At 33.4% G+C, this 10,784-nt stretch overlaps 1 protein-coding gene across 1 annotated transcript; it reads left to right on the top strand.

Annotated features, from left to right (window-relative positions):
• The first annotated feature begins 436 nt into the window (after positions 1–436).
• STY1 (Lateral root primordium (LRP) protein-like protein) lies at positions 437–2,773 on the top strand. Its single transcript, XM_020360497.3, has 2 exons — positions 437–1,630; positions 2,038–2,773. The coding sequence occupies exons 1-2, from the start codon at positions 1,057–1,059 to the stop codon at positions 2,385–2,387; spliced, it is 924 nt and encodes a 307-aa protein (XP_020216086.1). The 5' UTR covers positions 437–1,056; the 3' UTR covers positions 2,388–2,773.
• Positions 2,774–10,784: the final 8,011 nt, after the last annotated feature.

Genomic DNA, 10,784 nt, shown 5'->3' with positions numbered 1-10,784 from the left:
ATAAATTTGACCTACATATTTAAAGTAAGCGAAACTTATTTGTAACAAGAAAAATAAAACTCTTATCAAAATAAATAAGACAAGTTTCTCTCAAGAGGAATGAAATTTATCTAATAAAAATTATTAGTAAATTTATTTAAAGAGAATAATACCATATCTAAGTCATAATTTTAACTAGTAATTACTTATGAGAATTAGTAATTAATAAAAAAAATAGATTTGAAGGTTGACAGAAAAATTTAAATAAAAATATAAAAAAAGAGGCAAAGTGTGAGAAAAAGCAGCGGATTTTCCGGTATGAAAGGACAGAGGCGCAGAAAGGTGTTTGTGTTTGCCACGTGGAAGGAGATGAAACGTAGGATGGAAATAGAAATTAATGTGAGTCGTTGAGATGAGATGAATGACATCCATTCCATTAGAATTTTTGATAAAAAAGAAAGAGATGAGTATTGAGTAGTGAGTAGTGAGTAGTGAGTAGTGACAAGTGAGGAGTGGTTTTGTATTGTGATAGTGCTAAGTTGCTAAATGCTAACTTAACAACACCACAGGACACAGACACAAAAGGAGAAGTGGTCAGAAGCTCAGAGAGAGAGAGACAAAGAAAAGAAGAATGGGATGGGAAACTTAAATTAGCGGGGCAGCACAGCAGAGAAGGGCATGGCGGCGTTTGCAGTGCTTTTGTGATTGTATTAATGCCCCTTGACGCTGCCCTGGCCGAGAGAGAATGAACCCGAGCCCCGACACTCTCTCCTCAACTAACAACCACTCTTTAACCACACACGACACAACAGCTACTACTACTACTTGTACAAGTTAAGAATCGACACTGGATTCATTTCTGTCCAAAGATAGAGAGAGAAAAGAAATTTATAGAAACACACGCGCGCACACAAAAACCAAAGAGTTTATTAATTGTTGCGTAGGAAATTAATTGAAGCAGAAGAGTTGTGGTGGATTAATAATTTAATTATATGTGTGTTTGAGTGGGGGCCGTTTGTTTGGCGATCGAGGTATTCTTGATATGGATTTTCGGAGGTCACTAGAGGAGGCAAAAGAATGGCGGGTTTATTCTCACTAGGAGGGAGAGGGAACAACAACAACAACGGTCAAGAGGAAATTCCTCCTCCTCCTGATACCTTATTCTGGTACAATAAGAATGAGGACATTTCCTCTTACAGAGGTGGAGGGAGTGGGTTGGAGCTATGGAACCAGCAACAGCAACAGCAACAGCAACAGCTTGTGGGCCAACCGCGACCTCTCTTTCACCAAGATCTCTATTCCGCGTTAGGAGTTGGGTCCAGCAGGCCCATCTCCGATGATCAGTCCTCTTCGAGATCCGGCTTCATGGCTAGCGGAGGGATCAGCTGTCAGGACTGCGGGAACCAAGCTAAGAAAGATTGTCCTCACATGCGCTGTAGAACGTGCTGCAAGAGCCGAGGCTTTGATTGCCAAACTCATGTCAAGAGCACTTGGGTTCCCGCTTCCAGACGCCGCGAACGACAACAACAACTCGCCGTTTTGCAACAACAACAACAAACCCTCGAACCTTCTGGAGACCGCCACAGAGAGAGGGATCATAATTCTTCGCCTCTCGCCTGCACTCGCCTTCCTTCAAACCCTTCCCCCTCAGGTATATATTGTCTTGTCACACTTGTTGAAAAGGAAACGTGTGTGAGTGTATGAAAGAAAAGAATAACGGAGAGACGCGTCCAGAAAAATTCTCTGAGCCACTGAGAAAGTTATGGATGCTACCTCCAACACAAGGACGGTATCAATTGCAATTGCGTGTGCGGTGTGCCAAGCTAAATTTCTCTTTCTCTTTCGGTCGCCTTTTTCTTTTCCCAAACACAGTATCCCTGATTGACAGAGAAGAACAACCTGTTCTTTCTTTCTCTCTCTCTCACTTGTCCTCTTTCTTTTCTAACTTTCACTCATATGTATTTGTCTCAGTCTCTATTCATAGATTCTAACTCTCAATTCTCAAACATACATCTGCATCTAGCTAATCTCTTTTTCTCTCTTAATATTATATTATAGGGTTAGAGGAGATGAATTTCCCTGCAGTGGTGAGGTCTTCGGCGGACTTTAGGTGCGTACGTGTGAGCTCCGTGGACGATGCGGAGGAGGAGTACGCTTACTCAACCGCCGTCAACATTGGAGGTCACGTGTTCAGAGGAATTTTATACGACTATGGTCCAGAAAGTAACACTAATTACATGGGTGGTGGGGAGAGCTCCTCCGCTGGTGTTGGAGGGTTAAACCTCACTTCCGGGACCGTTGTGTCTGGGGCACTTGTTGATCCTTCCTCTTCCATGTATTCCGCTCCTCTTAACACCTTCATGCCTGGTAGCAGCGGTACGCAATTCTTCCCTCACCCACGATCTTGAACACGCCACACAGTCCAAACAAACACAATTTTATGATTAATTTACTGCATCCTCCCTTTATCAACCTTTGTCTTCCCGCTATTTTATCATCTTGTAGTACTAAATTAAATTTCATACGCATTCGAGTAGGAGAGAACGAAAGAAAGTTCAGACGTCTCGTGTTTTGTTTTTTATGCAAATGCAAATGCAAATTATCAATGATTAATTACTTTTAAAATGTGTTATCTTCTTGTCTTTTTTCCTGGTAATTAAGGATATATTTTTAGTTAGCTAGCCAATGCTACTTAATTTGTTTCTTTCTCTGTACTATAGGAATGCACATCTGCTTCTAGCTAGTATTGTGTTGTACTGCGTTTTTTAATGTTATTTTTAGGGGTTGGTTTTTCCTTTCATTGTTGAATTATATCACGCTGTCTGGTAGGTTCTCAACTTCGAAGCTGCTTTTTCCCCTTTTATCCGTATGCTTGCCGGTTTCGAATTGAACTGGAAACACAGTTTTGATCTTTATTTGGACTAATTCTCCACCATGATTTCTTTTTTTGTGAAAAAAAAAAAAATAATTCTTCATATTTCGGTATGGGCGGTCCAACCATGCACGAGAGCGTTCAAGTTTAAATGCCGAAAGATCTCTCTCCCTCTTGCCCATGTGATACTGCAATTCTAACATCTTATTCAAGCTAACTTTGCATAGATGTGATGTTGATTACTAAAGAGGAAATATTGCTAATCAGTATGCTCATATTTAATGCACATGCAGGAAACTATACGTATATAGGGGAACACTCCATTTTATGTCTAATGAGTGTAGCATATTGCATAATACAAAATGTTGCTTGATCCAAAAACACTAAAATAAGTAAAACAAAAGGAAAGGTTAAGATGTCAGCATGATTCGAAAAACCTTGTGATGCAACATGCACTCTCTCATCACTGGCTCTACCCCTGTACTCTCTGATCAGTATCATTTAAATCACTTTTTCCCTGAGATATGTGCTAACATGTTACAATTACTTGCACATTTTTTACTCATAATTACATAACTTGTAGCTAATAACTAACTAGCATCAAAAGTCAACTTTTTATAAGGTTGTGAACCGCACAATATATTATTGTTTTATAGAGTATTTTTTAAGTATATTTTATGATTTAAGGTTTCACAATGGAGAGATATAAGATGGACAAACTGAGGATAGAGACAAGACTAATAACATGCTCTTTTTTTTTAACATTTTATGTTTTTTATTGGATAAATTGTTTTTACCTGGCAAGCTAGCTGTATATGGAATGCCTTTAAAGCAAGCTTTTATTTTAATTAACAATATTTAAATTTTCAACCGATTTTTTTTCCATTGATTCGATGAAGATATTTCGTACTCCTCCGTATGGCTTGCTTGAGTTATACAGGTTTCAAATCCTACTCCGAAGCATACAAGCATGGCTAACATGGTAACATCTTGTAATCATTTATCATCTCCAAAAATATTTTGACGCTTCTACAATGTTCACTTTTCCATTCTGACCCATGTGACTATGGGGTAACATATTATAGTTTTCCTTATAATAGGAAACAGGCTAATACATTTGCTTTTAATTAAATAAATTACACTAAAAAATCAATGTTACACATTCTTCATTTTTCTTTTGCATCATGATTTTGGGCTATGAAAATGGATACATATGCAGTTATAAATGTCACCTTTGAAGATTAATGCATGAAGGTATAGGAATCTCACTGGCAAATTTCTGGTGTTTCTGATTCTTTAGTTGTCTCTGGTTTCTGAAAAGTTTTTCTGTTTGGATTTGACTACTTATGGGTTGTTTGTTTAACATCTCGGGGACTTGACACTTCATTGCCTCGTATAGTTAGTTTTCCTCGGTTGCATGAAGTTTGGAATCCATACATATTGCTAAAAATCTAAGTCTTAATTCTAATATTTTTTCTTCTAATTAAAGAGATTGTGGCCTTGAGTTTGAATATTTCCTTTTTGTTGGTTAAGGTTAACGGGAATATTAGGAAACGTCAGAACTTTTTATTGTTGTTTTAAATATAAGCGTTGTGGATTTATTTTTTTATTATTTATTTTTACTTTTTATGTTTTCCGTGATTATGTACGCAAAACGTAATAAACCAATGGAAGATTCTATCTGTCAATATATTGTCATGGTCGGGCTACGATTTGAAAGTAAATATTTAAATATATAGCGGTAACTTTGTTATTTTGGAGGGCATTGATAGAATTTTATCTAGAAGAGAAAACTCGTTAATCAATGAAAGGGTACGGTAGTCATCATTAATGTTGGGATATAAGCAGTTTAATTAGCTCAAGATGATCTGAATGCAGTTTTCTATTTGATTTAGTAATTAGAACTTTTAATGTTTGAAGAAAGAAAAAAGTTAATGTAGAATCTCTTTTGTACCGTGGATTTCACATTGTGATTATACTTTTTTTTTTTATGAACTGTTTGAACACTGTCGTTAGTGTTTTATTTTTTGTTTAGTCGAAGAAGAAATTATTATATACAAAGGTATAAGGATAATTCATTCCTCGTACATGTGAGATATTATACCTACCTAATATATTTCCAGCACAATAAACTTGTCAACCTTCATACAAATTGTATGCTATCCTTTACAGCAAAATATTATGTTTCCTTCCGCACCTTCAATCATTCTAAGGGGTTTATTAGACTACTCAAACTGAAAATAAAAATCCTTTTACTCTATTACACAACTAAGCCTAAGATCAAAGTTTATTAATGTAAGTACATGTTATGCCGGTCTGTCAAAATGTCTGATTGAAATTGAGCTTTACTCTTGTTTTCAGTCTGAAGTAACCTCAAGTAAATAATAATCAGAATACATATCTGGTCTTAAATAGTGTACCTCATGCGAACTTGTCCTTAAGTTCATTTTCCAGTCTTGGTTGCGGATGTAGCGCATTAGTCACTTCCTCGATCATTATGAATGATTTCGTTCTTTGTCCTGCTTGGTTGGAAAATATGTGAATTTGCTTAGAAATTTGTGTTTTAAATTAGTTGGTAACCTAACCATAATCACTACAACTAACATCGTATTCGACTTTCAATTACATAACATATTGGTTCAATTGCCGTTACCTTCGTGCTTCCGTGTAATTATAGGACTGAAACCCTCTTGTGCAGGATTGGTTATGTTTAAAAATAGTGTCTTACCTCAGTAATAAATTAAAAGCTAGTGATATATATCTAACAAATATTTTTATTGTGTATAACAAGAGAAACAAATACTAATTAAACACGGGTCGTTCATGTTAAAATTTTACACTAACTTGTACTGAGCAGCAGAAAAGCATGTTTGCTTTGGTTTCTGACAAGAAAGAGATGATAGCACCAGTTCTTTGTCGTATGAAGTCTTTTTTTGTTGGTTTTTTTTATGCAATTTATTATTATTATTATTATTATTTTGCAAAATGGTTTTATTATGTGGTGAAGCTGTATATTCCTCAACTAAAAGCATGTTTGCTTCGGTTTCTAATTAACAAATGATGATGCGTGCCCCGTGCTTTTGCCCTATCAACTTTTATTTCTTGTTATGTTTCGTTCTTTCTTTACAAAATTGACTTTGGAAAAATAAAATTCTAAGTCTTAACATGGATGGAAAATGTTGGTATCACGTAGGACAGGTCTATATTTTGCGATTTAAAGACCTTATGCTTGGGCACAAAATGAAGCCCAGGGAAATAATAGTTTGTTGATTCTTTTATTTCCCAACTGTAAAATACTCAGACCACTTTACCAATTGCCACAGTTGTGGATGATAGTGGCGACCTTCTTGATCTCCCTGCTTTTAATTTTTGCTTCTTTCTTGGATTCGTATTCTTTCTCATGCAAAAAAAAGTACAGCATAGTTGACTTGTGCCAGTGCCAACTCGAAAGCAAGGGAATAAACTCGAACGGTTTCATTTATAAATCTTGGGGTCTATATTACAACTCAACTGTATCCATTACTTTGATTAATAAATTGCTTTAACTTGGTAGCCTTTGGTTTAGCCCTAGCATGCAAAGCTCTATTCAACCTAACCCCAAATGGCAGCTTCTATACTTAACGTGCTCTTTCAACCATCTACGTATCACAGATATGTATTTGTATAAAGTCAAAGCTATTAAAACTGACGAGGGAATAGCGTATACACACCTTGGTTTCGCAGCCTTCGTTGTAGCCCCAGCGTTTGAGAATTTGTATTGAAAACTCCTCGCCGGTATCACAAGCAACATGGTTCTAGGCCTCGGTGTTTTATGGTGTGAATGCCGGGTTGGAAGAACTATATATTGCGCATAAAGGTCAAAAGGTTGTGGAAACTGATGCCACTGGCATTGCCCAGTTTGATATAGACTTAACATTTCACGTTGCCATAATTATTGTAACATAATTGAAGGGAGGTTTGTGATAGAGTCATAGAGGTGTAAGCATTTAGAAGTCAGAATTATTTGTAAAAGCAGGACCAAAGCAGGAAAATCTAATGAACTCTAGGGCTTGTTGCAGAATAATGGGTGGGTGACATTTTCGTACCGTTTCAGCGGCTGCATATATAGGGTGAGCCCAGACGCGTAGGATCCTAGTGTGCACCATAATGGAATGGTGGTCTCAGCTCTGTGGCGTAGCAGTTGTGGTGGTCCCAGAATGACTTGTGTTGGTTGGTTAGGGATGTTTCGGGCTGCTCTTTAATCTTCCTAGTTTTTTTTTTTTTTTTTTTTTTTTTTTGTGTGTCTTTTGGCTCAGTGAGATAATTAAGGAAGCTCTATGTGTCCATATCTCTCTGACTGAGTTAGATATCTCAAGCATGTGTTGTTAGTTCTTACTTCTTACAAAGGAATGGGGTAGGGCTTGAGTGAGGTCGTAAATAGTGTACCTTGGAAAAACAACCCTCGTATTAATTTTTTCTTTTTCATGAATGAAATGAATAATTGTCTGCGGTGTGCGCATGTATTGTGATGTTTGCGCAGTTATTTGTTGGTGCAATTGATGCGTGTGAAACGATAGCACATACAATACAACTATACTCCATACAATAACTTTTTTGTTCTGCCTGCCACTTATATAGCGGGGGATTAGCATAGATAATGGAATTGGGCTTATTGATGAATTGTTCTAGCATTTTGGGTAATGCATGTGTGGGACTAAAAAAGTTATTTCTTTATTTGTTAAATAATAAATATTTAAATCATATTCATATTTCACATTTAAATAATTTGTTAAAAGAGTAGACTTTAGGATGATTGATTACTCTTTTCCCAAAAAAAAAAAAAAAAAAGGAAACAAATCTTAAATAATATTAAGATTTTAAAACAAATTGATTAAAAATATAAAACCATAAATATAAAATTATCCTAAAGATTACAAATTCTTAAATTAACTCCTTGAATGTTCACTTACTAAGTTTATTAGAAATTTGAATTATCTTCCCATAATTAAGACTAGTATTTTAGCATGTATCATAAATATGTTAAATATAACTAAAATTTATAATGAATTATATGTATAAGTAAATAAATATTATGTTTGAATATTTAAATTATATTTAAAATTAGTATACTTAAATATTTTGAATATATAAATTATATTTTAGATTTATGATAAATAATTTGTATTATAACAAAAAATTAGTTTTTATTTATTGATATTTTCTTTCAAATGATTAATATTTAATTTATAAATAATTATAATAAATAAAAATTAAATTAGATAAGAAATTTAAAAAAAAAATTCCTACAAACACTTTTGTTAAAGAAAATATCCTAAAAATACTCTCGCATAAGATAAAAAATTGTGTTTAATATATAGGGGTTAATTTTCAAATAATTACTTGATCAAAATATTTAGCTTTCCAAAGTAGGAAGATTTTTCCTATTCTTTTGCCCTCTTAATATCAATCGCCTCCCCTTTACACTTTGCATTTATAAATATGTTTCGAGGCAGCAAAATCTATTATCTACTTTGATTTTGCAACTTCCTTGGTTGTTGCTAAATAGGCATCTTCATCATCAAAGTTTTGGATTATATAACTTGGAAGCATAGTTTTAAAAACTGGACCGGTCATCGAACTGGATAAGGTATTGAGTCAATGGGTCAAAAGTTGAACCGGTGGGTCACTAGTTGAACCGCATGACTCGATTTTTATTTATTTTTATTAAAAAAATATTCATATTAAATATATTTTATACTTATGAATTTTAATAAATTCATATATTATTTTAAATTTCAATTTTTCTCTTATTTAAAATTAGTTTTATTTTTATTTTGTACAAAAATACATAAAAAATTACATCTTAAACTGTATATTAATACAAATTAAAAATATAAATAATATGTACATATATAATATGCTTGTAATTGATATCAAAAAATAATATATGTAATATCTACATAGATATTATATTACTAAATATATAATTTAAAATTAATAGTATACTATAAAAGTTATTTAAGTTGTATATATTACAAACAAATACATTAGAACAAGTAGTTATTGTTATATTTAATAATACTCTTTGCTCTTTCATTAAGAGATTTAATTTTCATTATTATTTTTGTGGTTTATGGTCCCTTAAGATTTTTTTTTTAAATAAGAAAAAAAAGTGGTTGAACCAATTTGACCCACCGGTTCACCAGTTGAACCGGAAAATTAATCGGTTCAATCCGGTTTGAAACGGATCGACTGCATAACCGAACCAACTTAAGATTCGAACCAGCTGGACCATCAGTTCCTGGTCCAACCGGTCCGACCGGCCGGTTCGATCCAGGTTTTAAATCACTGCTTGGGAGTTATCATCTTTCCTCATAATTCTCAATTTTTTAAGGTCATCTCTCATTTTTTCACACATTGATTGTCTATAACCTTTTTTTTAAATAGTAATATTGCATATTACTCATATTCCATTCCATAGGCGATTGAAAATTTGATCTTTCTCTAGGCCCATCTTATTTCCATGAATTACTTATTCCTTACTCAGAATGTTGCACGATTGGTGTATGACTTTTAGCCTTTGCTCGGATTTGAGAATGGAAAAGGGGCAGTGGAAAAGAAGCGATTTGAAGGGAAAGTGAGGTTGTTTGGATTAAGGAAAAGTGAGTGGAAAGTGTAGAGAAAGTTTGTGAGTGAATTAATTGATGTGATAGATAAAAATGAATTTTTTAATTGATGATTTTGTAAGATTACTATTTTTCCCTTAGGTTAAAAAAAAGTTTATAATTATTATAATTAAAAGATAAATATAAAAATTTTAACAAAAAAAATAAATATAAAATCTTAATTTAAAAATAATTTAATTTAAATATTTGCTTTAAATTTAATGATAAAATTAATTTAAGATTCTTTTTTAATTTTATTATTAGCAGTTTTCTAATACAAATAAATAGTATTATTATTTTAATATTTTAATTAATATTTTGACTATATTTAAAATATTGAAAAATATATTTTTTCTATGATTTAAATATTATATATATATATATATAATATAAGATAATTTTTATTTAAATATTAATAATAATGATAATAATAAGAATATTTATAATAATAAATAATAATAACAAAATATATTATGATAATTATATTTTCTAATTTGCATTTTTATCCATAACAACCAATTTGGAATGATTCATTCTCAACTAGGGTTTTTAAGCCAATTTAGTAGTTTGGAATGACCTGTTCCAGTTTGGGAACGACCCGTTCTAAACTACTAAATTACCCTTGTTTTAGTAGTTTGGAACGGCCCGTTCTAGGCCACGACTGGAAGCAAAAATATGTCACCATAATCAATTATGTATGGCACATAATCGATTATGTGTCATGCATAATTGATTATGCTGGCCCATAATCGATTATGTGCCATGCATAATCGAGTACGCACGTGATGGACAACTGCATTTTCAGAAGGGCAACCACGTCTTTCTATCCTTGCCAACGTGGTTTTGTCCGCTTTTCTCCATGATTTATCGAAGAACCCTCCGTACAACTCTCCCGCTTTTCCTCGCTTTTCTTTCTTCGTATTTCACTCGAAACAAACACGTTCCATACATCGCTTTCCATCTGCATGAATAGTCTTTCCATAGAAGCAAACATGGGCTTAGTATCAATATTTTCATTTTCATCATTCTCTCTTAGAGTGACAGAGAAATGCTAAGAGTATTTTGAAATGCTTCAATCCTCATTATTACTAACCCGAAACGTAAGGTACAGGGATGCTGAATATATATACAGCATAGACAATTCAAAAATCAAAAGAAAATAACTAACCATTCTAACAAACTGGCCAACGTAGCAAGGATAACGGAATTGACAGTAAGGCAAAACTAACTTGCCAGCTAATGTTGAGAATCCTAACAGAAACGTAGAAACGTATTTCTCACACCCTCCC

The sequence above is a fragment of the Cajanus cajan genome, chromosome 11 (genome assembly GCF_000230855.2).
Source record: "Cajanus cajan strain Asha chromosome 11, NIPB_CcT2T_4, whole genome shotgun sequence".
NCBI lineage: Eukaryota > Viridiplantae > Streptophyta > Magnoliopsida > Fabales > Fabaceae > Cajanus > Cajanus cajan.
The sequence above is the reverse complement of the archived record's forward strand: the minus strand, read 5'-3'. Positions and strand labels throughout refer to the sequence as shown.